Genomic DNA, 21,031 nt, shown 5'->3' with positions numbered 1-21,031 from the left:
GTAATACCAATAGTAGGCAAAGCAAAAAGAGCCATGGTGAAGTGGTGGGCTTACTAAATTTTGCACTATCACCAAATGGAAGACAAAATTAATGGCCAAACCACCATTTTTACATTTTTCTAAAATATCGGGCAGCCCAGCAGGCCACCTATAGTATCTTGGCTTGAAATTTCTCTAGAGTAATGTTCGTTCATCTCCCAGTGGAAAAACTGAAAGTACACAAAAGTAAAGCGCCTTAATATTCAATTATTTCAAGTTGGACTGAATCATTCAAATATAAAGATTGACCTGCAAAACATTTTGGAACAGGAGAAAGTCTAAAGACTCAGTTTCCAAATCAGGGGCGTGTAGCTGGAAAAGTTGTGTGTGTGTAGTGTGTGTGTATTTTGGTTTTATTTTTAGAGAAACTGCTGCATTGTGAATTATAACCACTTTTTTGAAGAAATTGTCCTTCAATGATGAAGTTCTAGCAAAGATAGAAAATATAACACAGCTCTGCTGGTTCAGATGCATCCAAATAAGGTTGATTTAAAAAGGTCATACTTTTATAATTATTCCACAGAAATAGTATTATTAAATCACAAAAGTTTTTTTTTTCTTTAACTTTCTAGCACTGAAGTGGCACAAAGGCTGCCTAGTAGACCAGCCACTTTTTTTTCTTAAAATATTGTGCTTATAAACTATCTGTACAACTATTTAAACTTGCAGTAAAGAAAGAGATTTTAAATTTCTAAATTTTATGTATTCATTCTAGAGCTGTTCCAGACCTAACCAGACACTTGGTTGTGAGCATAAAGAAAAAAAAAAAAAAGAAAAAAAAATCACGTTTTATAATTAGAGATGGGCTGAGCTAGTTCTGAAATCATAATAAAACCAAAAACCTGACATTCGAGTATCCTCCAAATGTGGGAGAATGTGCTGGAAGCCTGACTGGATGTTTTGCAGCCCATGTGCAGTTGGTGACCTCCCTTGGCAATCAGAGGTCTCATTACCTGGAGCGGGGCTGCAGGGCAGAGCCTGGGGAGCTCAAGGAAGCCTTGCCGGAGAGGCCGGGCTGGCTGTCCAGGAGACCGCCCTGCTTTCCTTGCCTCACTCGTCTGCTGCTCCCCCTGATCCTGCAGCCCACCTGTGTTCTCAGTCCTGGGTTCTGTCTACACTGCATACCCACTGGGTCCTCAGAGGACCTGCTGTACTGTTAAGACAAGCTGGTGGGATTCCTAGACACCCAGAGAAAAAGGGGAAAATCCCCAAAGTACCATCTTCCCTGGCCTCTGAGAGCAAAAGGACCGTCTCAGCAGAGACGCTCACCCTTGGCCGGGCTCAGAACTGAGGGCCCTGCACCCCCCAGCTCCCAGAGAAGACACCATCTCACAGGGCAGCAGTGATGCCCACCGTGAGCTGTGCATCTTCTTGTCCTTCATGTCAGAGTAGATGCTCACCTGCTCTGGTCTTTGCTGAGCTCAACACACCTTCATAAAAAAGAGTTCTGAGAGGCAGAGAACCCCTTTCTCCATCCTGGATGGATACTCCTGGCAGACAGCAGCTCTCGACCTTGAGGAGACCTGGGACCAAGGCAGCTGCACACTGGCTGGTTCCATGGCCAGGTCTCCTCTCCTTTTTGGAATCGTGACTTTGTGCTTTGGCTAACTCCATGTGACATCTGATTGGCCACCTTGGAATTATGCTAATAGATTTGCAGAAATAAAGAAAGAAAGCTAAGCAAAGCTGGGCACGATCCCATTCAAACTCCCCACCACTGCCAAGAACTTCATGGCCAAAGAACCATGGATGCTCATCACAGGATGAGATGGGGTAAAGAGTCCGTATAGGGCAAAAAAGTTTCTCTACCTTTCAGGCCCAAGAAGGGGCACCAGACAAACACATCTGGGAGCATCTCACTGCAAGCAAAGTACAGGAGAGAGAAAGGAGCACGTGAGCATCGGGTGTCCTCTGAGAGGCCACAGGACTGAGGAAGGCCTGGTGCTGGGGCCTAGGGTGGTGAGAGCTGCCCGGAATGCAGAGGAGGGAGGTCTCAGGAGGTATCTAGAACACACTGGTGTCTGCCTACAAGAGCAAGGATCCCGTGCGAAATCGACGGGGAGCTTCTTGGACCCGGCAAGTGAGGTCACCTGCATGCTGGGAATCTCTTTCCATGCTAGAAAAACACTCTGTCCTTGTCCCCTGTTTGACAGAAACTGCCCAAGAAACCCAGAGAGAGCTGAGAGTTTCAAGGCCTCTGCTCAGCCACACCGTGGACACACACAGTATTTCTTTGGGTACCAGGAGACAAACCCATGGAACGGGGTTGATGCTCACAGACTTGCTTGGCCATCCTAGTATTTCAGTGCAAGCCCATCTCTACTTATAACAAGAAGTCTGTAAGGGTAAAGCGCAGCCGTCCTTATCTGTCAAGCAGCTGTTTCAAAGCCCTTTCTATGTTCATTCTGTGCCCAACTCGAGTCACCCCAAGGTCGATTAGGTCTTCCTTCTGAAGGTTTGGTAAGTGACTGCCATCGATCTCATTGTCCATGAAGGTCTCTTTATGTTCACCCAAGTTTAGACTTTCTAGCCAATCTGCCACGTCTGGTTTAGTCCACAGGTGGACAGGTTTAGTTGTAAAAGGCTTATTTGAGATTGGCTGTTGCAGTATCGAGGGAGATGGCGACCTGCTGCGTCCCACTGGGTTCAAGCCAAATAGGTCCCCGGAGGGGGGCTGGCTCGGAAGGCTAAAGACATCGGAGAGAGTGGGAGAAGGAGAGGCAGCAGCAGCGGACAGAGGGGCAGGCAGAATCTCTTTGTTCATCTCTGTTGGTGAGACCACAGGGCTCGGGGCACGTCTCGTTCCTGAGGTCCTACTTTCATAGTCGTGGGGCCGGCTCTGCAGGGTGATGGGCTGGGAAGTGCCAGGGCGGACAGTGAAGGTGACTGTCGTGCTCCGTGTACCTGAGACGGTGCTCATGACCTCTGGGCTTCTGAAACAGCAACAACAGAGAAAATCATTACAAGGCAGGTTACCATGTCAGGGTGGCAGGATGCAGATCACCGAGGAAGGTGAGGGGGACACCCAGACCACACCAGAGCATCTAGTGGCAGATGTGCTCACGTGGCAGTGAGCAAATGATTTGCCAGGACAGGGAGGAAAGGAGCAGAGGCAGAGTTGTAGGGAGACACCAGAGCACACCAGGCAGCCCACTCACCTGAATCCAGGATGGAGGTGCTGGGTGGGAGGGGAGGGCCAGCTGGAAGGTGGCCAGTGAGGCCCTTGTAAGGCTTGAATAGGGCATGAAGACAGGGCCAGAATGGAGTCCTGTCCCCTGAGTGGGATGTGCCCAGTAACCTCATCACTACCCCTTAAGGAAACGGTGTGCCCCATGTCAGCGAGCAGGAGGCGCACCCTTGAGGAGAGAGCCTCTTCGCAACTGCCCAGCATCCTCCGCTCCTTGCCTTGAGTGGCCGAGTGCAGGGCGGGGCGTTCCCAGGCCCTCATTCAGTAAGTGGAAAGCCCCATGGCTGCCTGGGGGCACTCAGGGTTTTTTAGGTAATTTTTAACCCCTTTCCTCTGAAAGATTCATCAGTAGGATATACAATCCTTATCAAAAAGCAGAACTCTGAAAGAAGCCCCGTTCTCCCAGTGGCCATGGAAGTCCTTGGCAGTCCCCTGTGCCCCTCCTGCTCTGGTTTGGCAGGTAAAGCCCCTGGAGCTGGAGAGGGGACAGGCTTCACTCTAGGTCCAACCTTTACTGAACCCAGTGAGGTGGTTGAATGACTTCCGTGGGGAGGAGGTCACAGCTCAGTGCTGGAGAAGTCCCTAGTCCCCACGCTCACCTATGTGGAGGTGGACTTTTCATAAACCACTCCCCCACTGGTTTTGGCCAAGGCCCATGGCGGGCTTTCTCACCACACCTAGAGAGGAACCACCGCCCCTCCGGGCCCTGGTGCACATTCTGCTGTCTCCAAACGGAAGGCATGTCCATCCCACTGGTCCAGGGAAAGCCATAGCCACTGGGGAGGCACAAGAGTAGGTGTGTGTCTCTTGCCTTTTGGACTCATTCACATGGATGTGGATAGCCCACCCACTCCTTTCTGGAAAGATCTATCCTACCACAGGCCCCTCCTCAGGATCTGGACTCGAGAGATGTCTGTTGGAGCCCTGGCTCTGCCAAATACCGGCCCATGAGCCTCCATGTCTTCATCTATAAAATGGGCTCCTCTCCTCTAAGTGGCGGGACAGCTGGGAGGAAGTGCCCTGGACAGTGCAGGGAGCGGCATGGGAGCGGCACCGTGGCTGCGAGTGAAGGCGGGCGGCCACGGTGTCTCAGTGGAAGGGTCGTGGACGAGAGGAGCGCTCCGGCAGCTGAGATGCCGCTGTGTGGGGAGACTCCCCAGGGACAAGACCGAAGCCCTGCAAGTCTGCTGCCAGCCAGTCTTGTCAGTTTGCATCTTGACTGTCGCTGGGGATTTGCTGCTGCCCAGTTACAGCAGCAGTTCTAAAAATCATCCAGGACACTGGTCAAGTGAGGATTCCTGAGCCCCTCTCGAACCTACTGAAATAGGATGGCTGGGGACAGGGACCCGGTGCCTGCAATTAACCAAACCCCAGACATTCTGATAGACACTGGACTTTAGAAACCACTTGTTTAGGCCCTGGTTTTTCTTCCAGGACGTGCAAAAGGCTAAGGGGCCAGACCTGCATGGAAGCTGATCGAAGGGAGTGCGCTGGAGACAGGCGAGGCTGCCAGTCTGGTCTGCCCATCTCCCGACTGTTCCTTTTGCTGCTGTTTGTTTTCTTTATCACTGATGTGTATTTGGGTAAAACCACCAATCAGTTACCTAGGCGCCTCCAAGCCTTGTGACACTTCCCCACTTGATGTCAGTCCTTGTTACTCCAGGTATAGAATATTCCACCGTGAAAGGAAAAGAGCGGATCTGAATAGGGGCTAGTGCTGTGGACTCGAGCGTCCATCCTGTCATGAGAAGTGTTTCCAGGGGCTGGTAGGTGCACACTGCTGGGCCAGGCACACCTCCACCCACGGAGTGCTCACATGCAGTTTCCTGGAGAGCTGGGTGCCCCAGGGGGGACTTGCTACCAACAGGACTTGCTACCTACCTGGAGCCTGCCCATCCCCTCCCCCCGAGGGGGTGCCCGTCACTGGTTGTGCTGGTGGACTGTGTACACCAACAGGTATGAGGCAGCCGCAGGTGAGACTGAGGACTCTGCCACTGCTTTTAGGCTCAGTTGTTCAAAATCAAGAAATTGGAGCCCAGAGGGGCTTCACGTGCAGGGGAAGAGGCCAGCACTCTCTGGTGTCTAGATTTAGCTTCTCAGGAGAGAGGTGGGCTGCGGACACAGGATATGAGAAAAAACTCTGGTGCTCAAGTAGGATACGAAGATCTGCCCCAGTTCCAACCTGAGCAAGCTAAAACTGGTAGGGAGTGTCGTGGTGTGTCCATCAAGATGGCCTGTCTCTGTGCGCCACAGCCATAAGGTGTGTACGTTTTGGGGAAGACTCACTTTTTTCACTTTGGTAAAATAAGATGATTGAAATAAGATGAGGAAGTGTGAAGCCACTGCATTCAGAGGCTATTTGTGGTGTTAATTAGGGCCAAGACCTTTGGGGAAGAAGGCATGCTTTTCGTTAAGTGGGAAAATATCCTACAAGAACACATTTGCTCAGATATGACTGGGGTGGGGGAGGTACTTTCTCTGAAGCTGACTTCGCTTGGTGAAGTGTGCCCATGACCCTGGCTCCAGGTAGATCCACTGAGGCAGCACAGCTGAGGAGCAGCCCTGTTGCTCATTAGGCTTGTGAAGCAGAGGCAGGTTAATTCCCCAAGTGACAGCGACTGCTACAAACCTGGGCAGTGTTTAACAGTTGGTGTCTCTGGCCCAGGGATGGCAGCAATGCCAGCCTCACTGTGGAAATACCCCAACCAGTCCCAGGCATGGAAGGGCTCTACAGGCAGGTGTGTGTGCGGGAAGTGAAGAGGAGGCTCTGCAAACACCTTCTTGGGCAGCAGGAGCGAAAGACAGTGGCACACACGAGAACACGCAGTGTTACTGCAGGCGGCACTTACTTCTGTTCAGCATGACCCTCTTCTGTTAACACCCATCATGGGAGCAAATGAAAATGACAAAATGCAATGACTTGAGACAACACTGCAAAATTAAGAAAGAAAAAAAAAGCATCTTTCGATGGATGGAATGAAAACAGTGGCACAGACGTTGGCTGGGAATCCGTCCAAGGAGGTCCCTTCTGCAGGTCCACTTTGAAAACCAATATGGGCATCACTTTCATATTTAGAACAGGAAAATAACAACTTTGCCTTCTTTGGCTTGGGATTTTGTAACTCACTTAAAAAGAAGAAAAATATCCCGGAAAAAGTTAAGAAAGAGAAAACAGTGACATTGGAATGCTGTTAGCCTCTGCCTGAAGCCCTCTGAGAACCAGCTTACTGCTAATTCCCTAACTCGGGGCCTGAGCCGTCTTCTCTCTTCTGCAGCTTAGGGAGGATAAACCAACATTCCCAGTGGGGGGGGGGGGGGCGAGGCCACCCTACGGGGACGAGATGAGGGACAGCCAGCAGCTAATCACGGGGGCGGGCAGATCCTGGCCACGTGCCCGGGGCCTGCTGGTGCCCCGCCCAACATGCCTACAGGAAAGGACGGCCAGCGAGTCTGGGCTGGCCCACCCTGCCCTGCTCCTCAGTGCGCGATTCTCTCCTGCTTCATCACACCCGTGTTCACTGGATCCTCCCGGTTGCACAGATCCTTACGTTGCTAAGCAACCACTGGGTTCCCAGGCGGAACACATGGGAATCTGATGCTCTGATTTAGAACAGACGCATACACACTCACACACACCCTCTCTTGGACTCTCACTCTCTAGCCTGCCTTTTAAATCAAATCCATATAGAAACATGAGAATTAAAAAAAAATCAAGAGGTAATTGAGACATTCGGAAATGTGCTGTTAATCCATCAGCCAGTACAAGTTAAATGGGGTGGGAGAAGTAACGGGCAGGCGGCTTGTGCACTGTGTTTACAAATCCGGTTTGGCTGGTGGACAATAACTGACAGTGGGCCAGGGGCTGTTCGGCGTGGCTCACTGGGCCTGCTCCTTCTGTCCCCCACACAGGCTGCCTGGCAGGAGCCCGGCCCTGGTGCTGGGTCCAGAGTCCTGTCAGCATAAAATTCTCCCCGCACACCAAGTCACACGTCTGCGTTTTAGTGACGAGCCACCATCCTGCATGTAAAATAGCCCTGATTTCCAGACTGTTCTCCAGTTGAGTTATGCTGTCTTTATAGCCTCCTGGTAAGTGGGGCACTGAAGACTCGGAACTGGGGCTGCTGAGCCGCTAGCCGTGTGCCCGGAGCCTCAGTGTCGGGAGCGGAGTCAGCACCGCTCGCTTGTACTGTGTGCTTCATGTCCATCTCGGCAGCTGTCTGCACACTCAGGCCTCGCTGCCATCCGCGGGCTCTGAGCGCTCTGAGGGGCCCTGGTCTGTCTTCAGTCCTCAGTGCCTGGCCCGGAGTGGGGCGTAATAAATCATTGCTGAATGAACAGTTAAGGGATTTTATGTCCATTTCCCAGATCACTTGGCTAAGTGACTTGACCAAGCTTACAGAGCCGGACCCGGGAGTCGGGTGGGCTGCCCTGGGTTCAGCGGCCATCCTGGGAATCCAGGTCTCCGTGCTAGGAGGTCCACATCTAGGATCAAGAAGGCACCCAGCTTTCAGGGGGAAATGGTCACCCTGTGATATGTTCTTGCCAAATGCGTCTCATGTGCAAAATGGGAAGGAAGCATCTGATTGGAGACCTGACCTTTGATGTGCAAGGACAGGTGCTCCCACCAGACTAGACTGGCCCCTTCCAAATACGAGTCTAGGGAAAACACACTCTAACCAGTGTTCACCAAATTATCTACAGCTTCATTCACTGACATTATCTTAATGTTTCAGTTGGTGCCGTGAAATGATAAAACCACCCTGACAGTGCTGAGATTATAAAGCTGTCATTAGGCAGCTTCTATTATTGAGTCTGCTTTGAAGTCTGCTCTGGGACCAGCTGGGCAGAGATCATTTTTTAACAACCCAAATTGATTTATTTTAAAATCAAGAGGTGCTCAGGATGACATTGCCGAGAGCCGGTGAAGAGCCGGAGGCACCGGGTGGGAGGGGAGGCAGGTGCTGCAAGTCAGTGGGCACAGGGACGGAAGCTGGGGCCTTGACAGTGGCTGTTCTGGGAGTGGGCCGAAGCCCCCAGGCAGCCCGAACCCCCTGCAGGGGCCCCTTGTACCCAGAGTTCCAGGGAGGAATATTCTCCCCTAAGCCTAGCCATGCCTTCGAAAGGTGAAGGCCAGTCTCAAGGTCCCTTCTGGACCCACCAGAAAGGCTGGCGATCTAGAGGGGACCCTGGGGGAACCAGCATATGCCGTGCCCTCTGATGGAAGCCACACGGGACCCCCATAGCCTGCACTCACTGCTCTGCTGCCCCCCAGACGCAGGGTGAAAGGGAAGCTGACCTTTTCCATGGATGTGTTGACAAAGAACAACAGATTATTTTGCTGTAAAATTAGTGTCTGGTATTTGTCAATTATATCTCAATTAAGCCGGGGGAAATGATGCTTAGCTCTCCTGGGTCGTAGCTAGTTTATTTTGGGTCAAAGCATAGAAGCCAGGCGAACTGTGCTGTCTTTTTTGGGGTTCCTGAGGCACTGATCCCTGGAACGTACCTGCTTGTCTCTAGAGTGCAGGCCTGTGCCTGGGCTGCCCGTGCCTGGTGTTCTGCATAGCTAGCTCCTTTTTGTATTTCAGGTCATTCAAATGTCACTTCCTTAAAGAGTGTCAGCTCCTTTCTGCACGTGGTCACTCTAACCTGTTAGCACCTCCTAGCTTATTGGCAGCATTTGTGACATTGGGGTTTATCTTGTTCATTATTTATCACCCGTGTCTCCTCTCAAGAATTTGAGCTCCCCAAGGGAAGAGAGACCTGGAATGTTTTGCTTGTTCAGTGATAAATTCTGGGCTCATGCTGCCTGGCACATAAGTGGCAATCAATAACTATTTGTTGAATGAATGATGAATGACAGACTCTGCTGCCTCACTTTGGAGGGCCCAGGCGTCCTTCTTGATGTATTCTTGTTACTCTCCACCCTAGAAAGCAGCAGTTCAGCGAACTAGGGCACCATGGGGCTGGGCCGTGGATCCAAGCCCCAGGACTGAGTGTCCAGTGGTCTCCCAGGTCTGCACCTGGAAAACTTGCTTGCACCTGGCTCCGTGACTGTAACCAAAACATCCAAGTGCCCTGCTCCTTGGTCCACAAAATGGCGAGAACACCAGTCAATGCCTAACACCTCCAGGCTTGTGAAAATCAAGTGCATCAGTAGATTACTGAAGGTCTTTGAAAAGTAAAAAGCACAGTGCAAGTGAAGGACACTGTAGTTGGGGCTAGTATTTTCACACGCCCATTCTAGTGTGAGAGCTCCAGGCTGTCGCTGGTACTACAGGTTCACCTTCTTGACTCTGAGCTCTTGACTCTAGCTCTGAGCAGGGGCAGCAGAGCACCAGGATCCTGTGCTGGGACCCCCAGCCAGCAGTACTGCGGTGGGGCGGGGGGTGGGCAGGGAAGCCCACAGGCTAGTGGCTGCAGAGGGAGAGTCCACTGATTCTCCATGGAGACTTACGCTTTCCCCAGACCACTGCTTCCTTCACTGATCTGGTTTGCTAATCCCTTATTCCCTTCAAGGTGAGATTACCTCCTGGCTGGATGATCAGGCTGGGTGGCCACCGGACGCTTTTCCCGGAACTGCTGACTCCATTCTTGGCGGGGTGTTTTTAGACCAGGCCTAAGAGATGCCTCTAGCGTTACGTACTAAAGAAAACTACTTGACTGGACTCCTTTCAACAACATATTTGTAATCAAGACATCTCCAAATTCCACGTCATCCCTGATTTCAGGGAAGAGCTTTTAGCAGCAGAAACACACTCGTTGCTCAAGTTAAATCAAATGTGCCCAAGAAAGCAAGGATCTAGTCATGTAATTTTCTTCTTCTTCCCTCGATCCTGTCCTGGGTTCTAGCAAGAAGTAAAAAGAAAACAATCTCCCCTCAGAGTTGTTGAGAAAGCATCCAAGGGTGAAAGTAACTTTAAAAGGGTCAAGTTCAGCTGGGGTTTTTGCCCACTTAGTGAACGAGTAGCTGTGGAACAACTCTGAAACTGTCCCTTTCTTGGACAATCAAAACTTGGTCCTGTGGAAATGGATTTTTGCACCACTGCTTGTCGTTTCAAAAGGCATGGCCGGCTTTCAATTTTCCCTAGAAAAACTCATTTCTTTTTCCTCAGTAGGAATTCCCTTCATCCAATTTCGTGTCTCATTTTGCCCATGGCCATTCACAGCTTTTAATTTTTAGATGTATTTAAAGGGGTGGTGAGCCCCAGCTGGGGGCACACCGGGTTTGTCTGATCCAAATGGGCAGATACCAGGCCTAATAACGAAGGCAACGCCCCAGCAATGAGACGTGCCAGGGGTACATCTGCGTCGGGAAAAGCGGAGTAGTGGAGTCGAGTGCTGCTTGTTCGTGAGAAAGACGCGCTCTGGGCTAGGGGAGCGCTTCGTTACGCCTTCGTAACTCTGTCCTGGACTCACTGGTAGTTGTGCTGTCACTCCAATTTACCCTTGTCAGCATATCCTCTGGCTGCAGCTCATACCCACTATGGTCTTCCCTCAGGCGCTCAACATGGTGAGGTTGTAAGATCCAAAGAGCAAGGATTAGAGTGCCTTGTTCAGTGTCTAAAGTGAATGACCTCCATGTTCATCCTCTGGCCCCATCCACAGGGCCATCCTGTGCCTGATCCAACTCCGAGTATAATCCTTGGCCAGTAGCAGGGAGGAACAGACATGACCTCTGGGAGCTTGGCAGCGCGGGTGACCCTAGTGACTAAGCCTGCCTGTCATTAGCCATAGAGTCACCAAAGAGCCATGGTGCTCAGCCCAGCCCAAGGGGAGTTAGAATGCCTGAGAGCTGTCTTGCCCTCGGCAATCTCAGCCTTGCAGACGTTCAGTTAGATAGTTGGCCTTTCCTCCAAGGTGATCCCTGCCTCCTGCCGGAGGTCAGGAGTTGACCCCGAGCCAGCCCAGTTGCAGGGCTAGTTCTGTGCCTTCCAATGAAGCACCCCTGGCCCTGGGGGCTTCAGCACTCTGACCTTCCGTTTCCTTGTCTGCATGAGCACAGGCCCTGCCTCCATGGTACCCGTGGCACACGATGCCCGGCATTTGGTGAGTGCTTAACAGGTGTCAGCTAATGATCTTATTGTAAGTGAGCTGCATTATAAATGCCAGGATGGCTGGGAAGTGGCTGTCCCCGGCAACCACGCACCAGTCCAGTTGGAGGTGGTCACGCAGCTATTCTCCTTAAGAAATCCAGCAGGATTCTGCCCCGTGATGCCTGCTCTGAGCCCCTTCCTGCCTAGCGTCACCTAGAGAAATGCAGGGCAGGGAAGCCCTAGAGACATGTGCAAGTTGGAATCCTCCTCTGTGAGCACCCCAGGAGCTCGTCCAGCCCAAAAGTGATCAGAGGGGGTGAGCTATCCAGCTGCTGTGAGAGAGGGGCCCGTGGAAGAGGTCCCTGCACTCACCAGGTGGGAGTGCTTGGGGGTCGCAGCTCGCTACAGGCCGCCCCACTGGCCTGAACAGTGAATTCCTTCCTCCAGCCTTGGGATCGCGCCCTTCCCGCTGTCCTTACTGTAGACATTGCTAACATGGGAAGCAGGAGGCAGAGACCTTAGCCTGAGTCCTGGCTCCATCTCCTACTGGCCGTGCACGTGGACAAGCCACTTAGCCTCGCTTAAAAATGGATCTAGTTACTACTCACCTCCCAGCTCCCCAGTCGCCCTAGGGATTATTCACCCATGTGAAAGTTGTAAAATGTGAAACACTAAGTCCTCTTAATTGTTATTTTCACATAATGTAATGACTAAAGAACCATATCATTATGTAATGGGATAGGACAAAACTAGTTGGCTTTTAAGATTTCCTTGAGACTTTTGAGTATATAACATTAATATTTGTAGCTACGTATGTACATATGTCTACCAGAAATAGGGAATTTTTAAAGAATTTCTCTTCAACTGGAGGTACTACGTGAATGTCACAGCTGGCGGCGGGTGCCTCATTCAAAGACAGCGGTGTCAACGTCTTCTCTAACAAGGCCGCCCGTCAATACTCCTCTGAGAGTAATGGGCACCATCGAGTAGTTTATTTACGTCCACACTGAAGACAGCTGGGAAAATTGTGGCTCTCAGCCTGCCTCTCGAGACCCCACTGTAGTGTGGTATCACTGATTAACGGACTTAGTTGTTTGACTCAAATGCCTGCCCAGCAGGAGTATGAAGAAAGACTTCATTAGTCAAAATGATGAAACCCGAGATCAAACATCAGAGGGGGAGATGGCAGAGCACTGCTGTCTGGGGAACAGCAAAGTGGCGCACGTCTCTGGCGATCTCGGGAGCAGGTGGGGCTCCGGTGGCAGTTACCCAGAAGCTGCAGACAGTTGAGGGCCCGTACTAGACAGAGCCTCAGGCGGGGCCTCCAGGTTGGGCTTAGAAATGACTCCTCCTTTATTCCCCCTCCAGTTCCAATGGAAACAACTTAAACCCCACACGATGCTCTGAGTGGCGACTTGGGACAATTGGAGGCTTTTCCTCCCCAGCGTCTGCCCCTGGCATAGGAGGGGCTGCCAGGGAGGAATGCATCTTACTCTGAAGTTCCCAGTAAAGCCACAGCCCAGCACCTCCCTGGCCCTCAGACCTGCCCGCGAGGGAGGGGAGAAGAACCCACACGTGCAGACGCCCGCCTGCCCCCCAGCTGGCGTGGTGGCTCCTGCAACCAAGCTTGGTTGGGCCTTGGTGTGGCTCTAAATGGCCTTTTAGGTGGTCCTGGCAAAGATGTGGAGGGCACAGAGGAGAGAGCAGAGCTTCTCTTTAGAAGCCAAGGTGGAGCTGGCTTTGTGCGACCTCATTTACACGTCTGTACGAGGGAGCACCACGTCCTGTTGGGATGCTTGTGGTCATCACTCTGCTGTCTCAGAGTCCAGGAGCATGAGAAAAAGAAGCACGGTTACTGGGTAACAGATGTGGCCAACACAAGAGGCTTTACGGATCCCCTCTTCACGTCCACCTGGGCTGCTCCCCGAGGGCTTTCCCGGTCAGCCCTGGACAGTGTGCACCAGAGCACCGTGTGCCTGAGCCGACCGCGGGACTTACCTTGGAGCGAGGCTGGTGGACTTGGCTCCCGTTGGTGAATCCAGACCTTCCCCCGGCTTTGCCGATTTCTCTCGGTTCATTTGCTGCAGGATTGAGTTCAATTCACTAATAACATTTGCCTTTGGGCCTGAGAGAATTGGGCTTTTGACCTCTGTGACGTCGCCCCACAACTTAGAGGTCCTTGGCTGGATGACCTTGGCCATCCCGGGCTGGGCACTGCCCGGTGGGGGTGGGGGGGCGGGTGGGGGGATAACAAAGCTATCTACATCCTCTTCCACAAGCGCATCTTGGTAAAGTGCATTGCTTTTGTGAATTATGGGCTTCATTTTTGGCTTAGGAGGTACTGGGGGTTTGTCAACCATAAATGCTTGCCCATCTGCATAGACTGTGCAGGTGTCCACGTTCTCCCCGCCTTCAGAAGACAGGGTGGAGATGCTGGACACTGTGGAGATAGTGCTGGTCGTCTCGAGATGGTGGTCGCTGCTACTCCGGCTGTCCACCTCCTCAATCCCAGAGTCGGTGACAGCGTCAAAGCTCTCAGGGGGTGGCAGGAATGAGGCAGGCAGACAGTTTGAAAGACCGGCTGGCTTCTTGCTGTCTGCAGAGTTGGTTGGTTGGCTGGAGTTCAATGAAGGGGACTGAGGAGTGTCGTTTTTTTTCTGCTTGACCAAGTCCGTGAGAGCGGGGACAGAAGCAGCGCGGTCGTCGGGGATATCAAAACTATTTGCAAATTCCAGGGGAGGAGGCAATGGCTCTGTAAAAATAAAATCCTCATCCAAGTCCACGGATGCCAGAGGGGGAGGAGGGATGCGGAATGGCAAAATCACCGCCTCTTCCATGGAGCCGGCCGCCACAATGGTTCTGCCGGGCGCGGCGGCGGGCTCAGGGGCAGCGGAGATCTGTAAAGCACCTTCGGTTTCGGAAACACCTTCTGGCACCTCAGACAGCGAGTTGTCCGGCTTCATGTCCACGTCTGCTTTCTCGTCCTCTTCCTCCAGGGAGTCGTGCAACTTGGTGGCGTCCACGGTGTGGACCATCAGCAGCCCGGCCGACTTCTGCTGGGACGTGTCCACGATGTCGATGAGCATGTTCTTCTTGTCGTCGCCTCTCCGGTCCCTGCCCAGGTCAGTCTCATACTTGTTCTCCGTCTCCTGACGCCGCAGGGGCCCCCGGGTATTCTGCCTGGTGACCGGAGGGAAGCCGGTTTCTGTGCTGGGCCTCATTTTGGTGTCGACGTAAAGAGGTTTGTTGAGGTCAGCCCTGGGGGCCTCCCCCCTGGGTCCCTGCTGGGATTCCTTCAAGGCTCGGTCCCGTGCAGAGAGCGCCAGGGCCAGTGGGGAGCTGGGGCCGAGCAGCCTCCCTGTGAGCGGATGCACGTAATTCTCAGGGCCGGCTGCGCTGCTGCTCTTGGGGGGCGCCGCCGAGCTGCTCTCGGGCCCTGTGGCTTTGGATGTGGAATTCAGTGGCCTCCCGGCCTCACCCTGAGCACTGGCCTCGCCACCACCCACGAAATGGTTCTCAGGTTCCCTGGGCGCTGCCCCTGGCACTGGGGACGACAGCTGCTCGGCGCCATCCTCGTCGCCAAACCCGCCCTCCTCGGGGAACTTGGAGGGCCGTGTCCTGGGGGCAGGCGGCCCCAGGCCCACATCCTCATCCCCCAGGTCTGTGGAGAGGAAGGCCGGGGAGTTCCTCCTGGCTTCCAGCCGCTTCTCTCGGTCACGCACGGCCCCGGCGATGGCGGCTGCGAAGGGACTGCTGACGGTCAGGCTGTCGTCAGGCCGCAGCTGGCCTGGCTGCTCCGAGGCCTGGGGGTCGATCTCCATGCTGCTGCCCTGGCTGCTTTTGCCGCTGCTGCTGGTGGACGGCTCCTTGACAATGATGGTGGGGATGGGGATGGAGCACGTCTTCTCCGGGCTGTCCTCCACGTTGGACTGCTTCACCAGCATCCCCTTCCGCCGGGCGGGCTTGGCAGGGACGTAGACGGCTTTGCTCGCGATCTTCCCTACCTCTGAGTATGGGTTTTCGGGCATCTGGCCTCTCTTATTGCGGAAGGTGGCCTGGGGGCCAGCGTTCCGACTGTAGAGGTCATCGGAGTCTAGGGAGTAGCGGTCTAACTCTCTCCTGTAGAACATTCCCTTTTCCCGCATCATGGTGGCCACCGTGTCAGACCTCGTGGCTGGGGACACCTTGGCGGCAGAATTCTGATTAAACGCGGGCTTTATGGTCCCATAGACTCTTGGAGTTGGGGACTTAGGGCAGTTGTAAGCAGTGGGGGAAGGAGGTGGTGGAGACGGGGGCACAGACTGCGGTGGTGGGGGGATGTCCTCGGAGGTGTCTGGCATGGACAGGCTTCTAGTGAACTTCAGCATTGGAGGAGCCAGAAACTGTCGCTCTTCCTCTGTTATTCCTACAAGTAGAGAACAGTTTTAAATCACAACAGTAGAAAACCCCACTAAGTTTCTAGGATTGTGCCGTATACTACAGTTCCACAAACTCACACAGTCAGATGATGTACACTTGTTCATGAAACACAGCACAAGCCACGATGCCCAGTGGTTAGTTCTGTGGCCCATTCTGAGCCAGAACAAAAAGAAAGAAAAGAACAGAAAAGGCACGAGGATGCAGTGAGTGTGCGCTGCTGCTGCGGTGCTCTCCCGGGCGCGTGTGCACCAGGGTGCAGTGAGTGTGCGCTGCTGCTGCGGTGCTCTCCCGGGCGCGTGTGCACCAGGGTGCAGTGAGTGTGCGCTGCTGCTGCGGTGCTCTCCCGGGCGCGTGTGCACCAGGATGCAGTGAGTGTGCGCTGCTGCTGCGGTGCTCTCCCGGGCGCGTGTGCACCAGGGTGCAGTGAGTGTGCGCTGCTGCTGCGGTGCTCTCCCGGGCGCGTGTGCACCAGGATGCAGTGAGTGTGCGCTGCTGCTGCGGTGCTCTCCCGGGCGCGTGTGCACCGGGGTGCAGTGAGTGTGCACTGCTGCTGCGGTGCTCTCCCGGGTGCGTGTGCACCAGGGTGCAGTGAGTGTGCGCTGCTGCTGCGGTGCTCTCCCGGGCGCGTGTGCACCAGGATGCAGTGAGTGTGCGCTGCTGCTGCGGTGCTCTCCCGGGCGCGTGTGCACCGGGGTGCAGTGAGTGTGCACTGCTGCTGCGGTGCTCTCCCGGGCGCGTGTGCACCAGGATGCAGTGAGTGTGCGCTGCTGCTGCGGTGCTCTCCCGGGCGCGTGTGCACCAGGGTGCAGTGAGTGTGCGCTGCTGCTGCGGTGCTCTCCCGGGCGCGTGTGCACCAGGATGCAGTGAGTGTGCGCTGCTGCTGCGGTGCTCTCCCGGGCGCGTGTGCACCAGGATGCAGTGAGTGTGCGCTGCTGCTGCGGTGCTCTCCCGGGCGCGTGTGCACCAGGGTGCAGTGAGTGTGCACTGCTGCTGCGGTGCTCTCCCGGGCGCGTGTGCACCAGGATGCAGTGAGTGTGCGCTGCTGCTGCGGTGCTCTCCCGGGCGCGTGTGCACCAGGATGCAGTGAGTGTGCGCTGCTGCTGCGGTGCTCTCCCGGGCGCGTGTGCACCAGGGTGCAGTGAGTGTGCGCTGCTGCTGCGGTGCTCTCCCGGGCGCGTGTGCACCAGGGTGCAGTGAGTGTGCGCTGCTGCTGTGGTGCTCTCCCGGGCGCGTGTGCACCAGGGTGCAGTGAGTGTGCGCTGCTGCTGCGGTGCTCTCCCGGGCGCGTATGCACCAGGGTGCAGTGAGTGTGCGCTGCTGCTGCGGTGCTCTCCCGGGCGCGTGTGCACCAGGGTGCAGTGAGTGTGCGCTGCTGCTGCGGTGCTCCCCCGGGCGCGTGTGTGGTGTGGGTGCCGTGAGGATCCCGAGAGAGGGTGCTGAGGGAGGGCAGCTGACGTCCTTGGGGCTGCATGTGTGTGTGCTTTTGCTCTCCTGTTGGGGCAGAGTCTGTCTAGATTAGGAGGCATCTGTCCATGCCCTTTCAGGCTTGGTAATGGCCCCTGGGTGAGGGTTTAGGGCTGAGGGTGCTGAGGTGGTCACCTGCTCATCTGAAATGAGGGCAAAGGGCACAAGGCACAGGGCTGTAGGTGCTATTGCGGCTGCTTCTGTGGCACAGATAGTGGCAGTGCCAAGGACTCTGCTCGCTCTGATCCTGCCCAGACTTGCAGGGAGGCCTCCTACCCATCAGCAGAGCCATCTGCTTGCTGGTGGCCCTGTGTGTCACTGTGATGGTATCTTCTAGGGTGATATGAACTTGTTTTGTTGCCTGACTTCTGTGGACCACACTGTGTGCTCTGTGTGTGTCGGGGCTCCCTGGGTCCTGGGAAGGATGGCTGTGTGTGGCCAGCTCAGAGGAAGGGTCGCACTGGCTCTGGATCATGCCCCTGAGGGGAGGGAGCCCTCATCTTCTCTTTAATCAAAGACTCCAGCCCAAGCCGGGAGCAGGATCCCAAGCAAACCCTCGGGTGAGGGGGCCTCAGTGAGCCCCTCTGGGTTATCATGGGAGCTCTAGAACTGGTCCCATCTAAGACCCTCTGGAGCAGGGGCTGAGGGTGCAGCAGGCTGCCACGACTGTGACTGACCAGGGTCCAGGTTCAGCTGACTTGGCAAAGTCAAAGTCAGGTTCCGTGAGTTGCCCCAGTGAAAGCCTGTGGGTGTTGAGCATGTGAGGATGTGGCTGAGGCTGTGGCCTGAGGGTTCTCTGGGTGTGTCGCTTGGGTGTGACTGTACAGACTGCTCAACAGTCCAAGACACAGAAACAGTAACAGAAGGCACTCCAGGGGAAGGGGGCAAGGCACGCACATACACACTGACAGACACGCAGGATCGCACGTCAGGGGCATGCAGGTTTTTCAAAATAAATTACTTGAAATAAAAAAAAAAATTCCTAGGACAAACTACAATAATTTATTCCAATGCAAACTTCCATTTGATAAGGGTATTCCAAATTTAGCATACTCCTTGTGGGAAGATCTTTTGGCATCGCAAAGATGGTTGCTAAAGGCATTCTGCATCGGCCACTCACTGCATGTTGGTTGCCCGACAGTTCCGTTCCCAAGGAGTAATAATTTAGGAATACACCTTATAAAGTAAATTAGGTTACATTCAAATTACAGATTCCAAACTGTAAGGATTCACTGACCTGATAGAAAGATTCTGCTGTCTGACAGGAGGAAATCGACTGTTATTAACCAGTAAAAGAGCCAGGGATTCAACATGGCGCATACGCAGCTCTGCCGCGGCCCTGAGCTCGCTGGCGCTGGGTGGGTTTTACACACAGCAGACACCACCTCCACTGTCACTTGTTTAGTTACTGCCTGCTGTCATTCATCTCAAACTAGTGACACGCAAGCAGCCAGGAAGCGTTTCCAGAACAACCAGAGCAGTGACCCCAGGGCGGGTCCAGGCTGAGCCCAGGTCCCCAGGGCTGCCGCGTGGCTCTTTACAGGGCGGAGCCCATCAGCGTCCCTGGGGCCTTTGCTTCTAAGAAAATTTACGTGAGAAAGACAGTGCCGGATTATCGCACAAAGGGACAGTCTTAAAAGGTCAAGTTTACCTTTGCCTGTAACAGAGTCAGTAGAAATAACTGTGACATTAACAAGAAAGGTAAGCAGTTTGCTACAACACACAGTACATTATTTCATTACAATTCAAGAACCTGACCCAACCACCCTTAGAAGTGTGTCCGTTGAGCTCATCCTCCAGAACATGGCAGTGGCCTGGGGATGTGGGAGCCCACTGGCCTGCCCACTCTGAGGCATGCAGGGTGGGCTGGGGCTGGCCTAGATCACCCCGTGCACCCCTCGCCTTCCTTCCTGGCATGTGGCCTCTTCACCCAAAAGGGTATTCTCACAGACGACTTGGCTTTAGGATAGAGAAACCACCCTGGAGTCTGTATCCATGGGGGTAGGGAAGTTTCACACCACCCGATGTTCAAATGGCTACCTGGTGGGTGAACCCAGGCTCCTGTCCTCCGGTGGGTGGGCTGGTGGGGACTTGCTGGGGGTGGGTGTGCCAGGGCGGCTGTGGTGGGCCCAGTGGCCCAGGCTCCCTGTGGGGCTCTGAGGCTGCGTTTGAAAGCCAAGGGGCAACTTCTGCAGGTGCGGGTCACGCTTCTTACCTATCGATTTCTGCCTTCGCATCGTACCTCGAGGGATGCCCAGAAACGGGCCTTTTGGGCTCCCAGGAACGGTGGGCGTCATCACAGCAATGCCTTGGCGCTCGTACACGGACTGCAAACCAGAACCCAGGGTGAGACTCTGCTGGGACCAGCCCCACCCATGGTCACAAAGAGTCTGTCATGGCAGCTCCTCTCTGTGCCTTTCCTATCGGCTCCTGCTGGCATCAGCCTCTGGCCCTGTTTAGATGACAGCACACGCTGCTCCGTGGAGCCGGGCTCTGCAGGGACCCCGTTCACCAGACTAGCTGTGCAGACGAGTCTGGGAGAATGGGGCCAGAGCAGATGGCCTGTGGGAAGGGGCACAGAGCAGTGCACAGTGGGTCCGACCCAGGTCCACACCCAGCTCCCCACGTGCCGTGGGACCTAGTCAAGGCCTTAAAATAGGAGCCTCTATTTTCCTCCTATAGAATGGGCTAATAGCGCCAGCCCCACAGCGTGTGTGAGAGTGTACCGGGTGCTGCGTGGATGAGCCCAAGGTGCCGGTTAGCGTGGGCGAGCTTTGAGAGTGCTCTGGAACACGGCTCCGAGTCTGCAGCAGTGGGCTGTCCCCAGCTTTCTCCCTCCTCGGCCTGCTCTAGGAGGAGCCTAGAGCTTCCCTTTACCCCCTTGGAAACAGCTTCCCTGTGCAACGTCTGCCCAAATCTCTCCCTGCCCCAGGCTGTGGCTTTGTCTGCAAAACTGAGGTTGCCAGTGTGATTCTGGAAAAACGTCAGATGTAGATCCCTGGCAACATTTGTATGCAAGCTTTTGACTCCAACGTGGAGGTGCAGCCTCACCTGCGCTCTGCAGCCCTGAGGCTGCGGGAGGGAGGGGACCCTGGTCCTCTGAGGGGTCAAGGGCAGCTGTCCCATGAGGCTAGTCAGGGGTCGGGGAGCATCTGAGCTGAGGTGGGGGGCAGGGCCAGAGGAAGGTGCTGACTGCCGCTCCGAGTGGGGGTGTGCCTCGCAGAGCTCCAGAGGGGAGGGGAGGAGGTGTGAGGGGGGGCATTTAATTTTAATCATTAACAGTTTTGTTTGTTTTAATGCATATTACATAAAACTCACATCAAATTTATGCTATTTGTGGGTGTTATTTTTTAAGAAAGGCTAGATTAAACAAAGTGCACCCATTTGAAATTGATTCAAAGAGAAGAGTAAGTAACAGGTAGTGCTGGAATCTGGTACCAGGCACAGACAGTTACGTCTAGAAAACAGAGAGCACGCCCTTGTCCTTGGAGGGAAGGGGATGTGGCAAGGGCCGCCTGCTCTCAGCTGGGCACCTGGTACGCCCAGCAAGCTCGGAACCCAGGCACTTCCCTCTTGGCAGTTACAGTTCTGAGTACGGCTGTCGCCCAGATCTCAGAGCGCGTGGCCCAGTGTTTATGCGGAGGCCTCTGCCTGTAAGGGCCACTGCACTCCTTCCACACGGGAATGCTTCTGTGCTCTGGTGGACGGGGAGCCAAGGTCCCTTCTGTCTGAAGGACATAGCCAAGAGCTCAAAGAGCCTCAGCTGGGCATGTGGTGGGGGGTGCCCTTGAGGCTGAGGGCATTGAGCCGCTGAGCCGAGGCCAGGGTGGTGGGTAGATGCGTGGTGAGGCGTGGCGCTAGCATGGGCTGTGCCCTCCACTGCGGG

At 54.4% G+C, this 21,031-nt stretch overlaps 1 protein-coding gene across 2 annotated transcripts in view; it reads right to left on the bottom strand.

Annotated features, from left to right (window-relative positions):
* Nucleotides 1-629: 629 nt before the first annotated feature.
* SHANK2 (SH3 and multiple ankyrin repeat domains 2) overlaps nucleotides 630-21,031 on the bottom strand; it is a 518,956-nt gene continuing 498,554 nt past the window's right edge. For both annotated transcript variants that reach the window (XM_069471699.1, XM_069471700.1), the window contains 4 exons: nucleotides 19,361-19,472; nucleotides 18,383-18,403; nucleotides 13,261-15,667; nucleotides 630-2,972 (listed from right to left, as the gene is read on the bottom strand). In XM_069471699.1, the coding sequence (XP_069327800.1) occupies nucleotides 2,402-2,972; nucleotides 13,261-15,667; nucleotides 18,383-18,403; nucleotides 19,361-19,472 (3,111 nt within the window). In that variant the 3' untranslated portion in view covers nucleotides 630-2,401. The remainder of the gene's footprint in view (nucleotides 2,973-13,260; nucleotides 15,668-18,382; nucleotides 18,404-19,360; nucleotides 19,473-21,031) is intronic.

Source organism: Eulemur rufifrons, chromosome 6, assembly GCF_041146395.1.
Source record: "Eulemur rufifrons isolate Redbay chromosome 6, OSU_ERuf_1, whole genome shotgun sequence".
Classification (NCBI taxonomy): Eukaryota; Metazoa; Chordata; class Mammalia; order Primates; family Lemuridae; genus Eulemur; species Eulemur rufifrons.
Note: the sequence above shows the minus strand (reverse complement) of the source record. Positions and strands in the feature narration are given on the sequence as shown.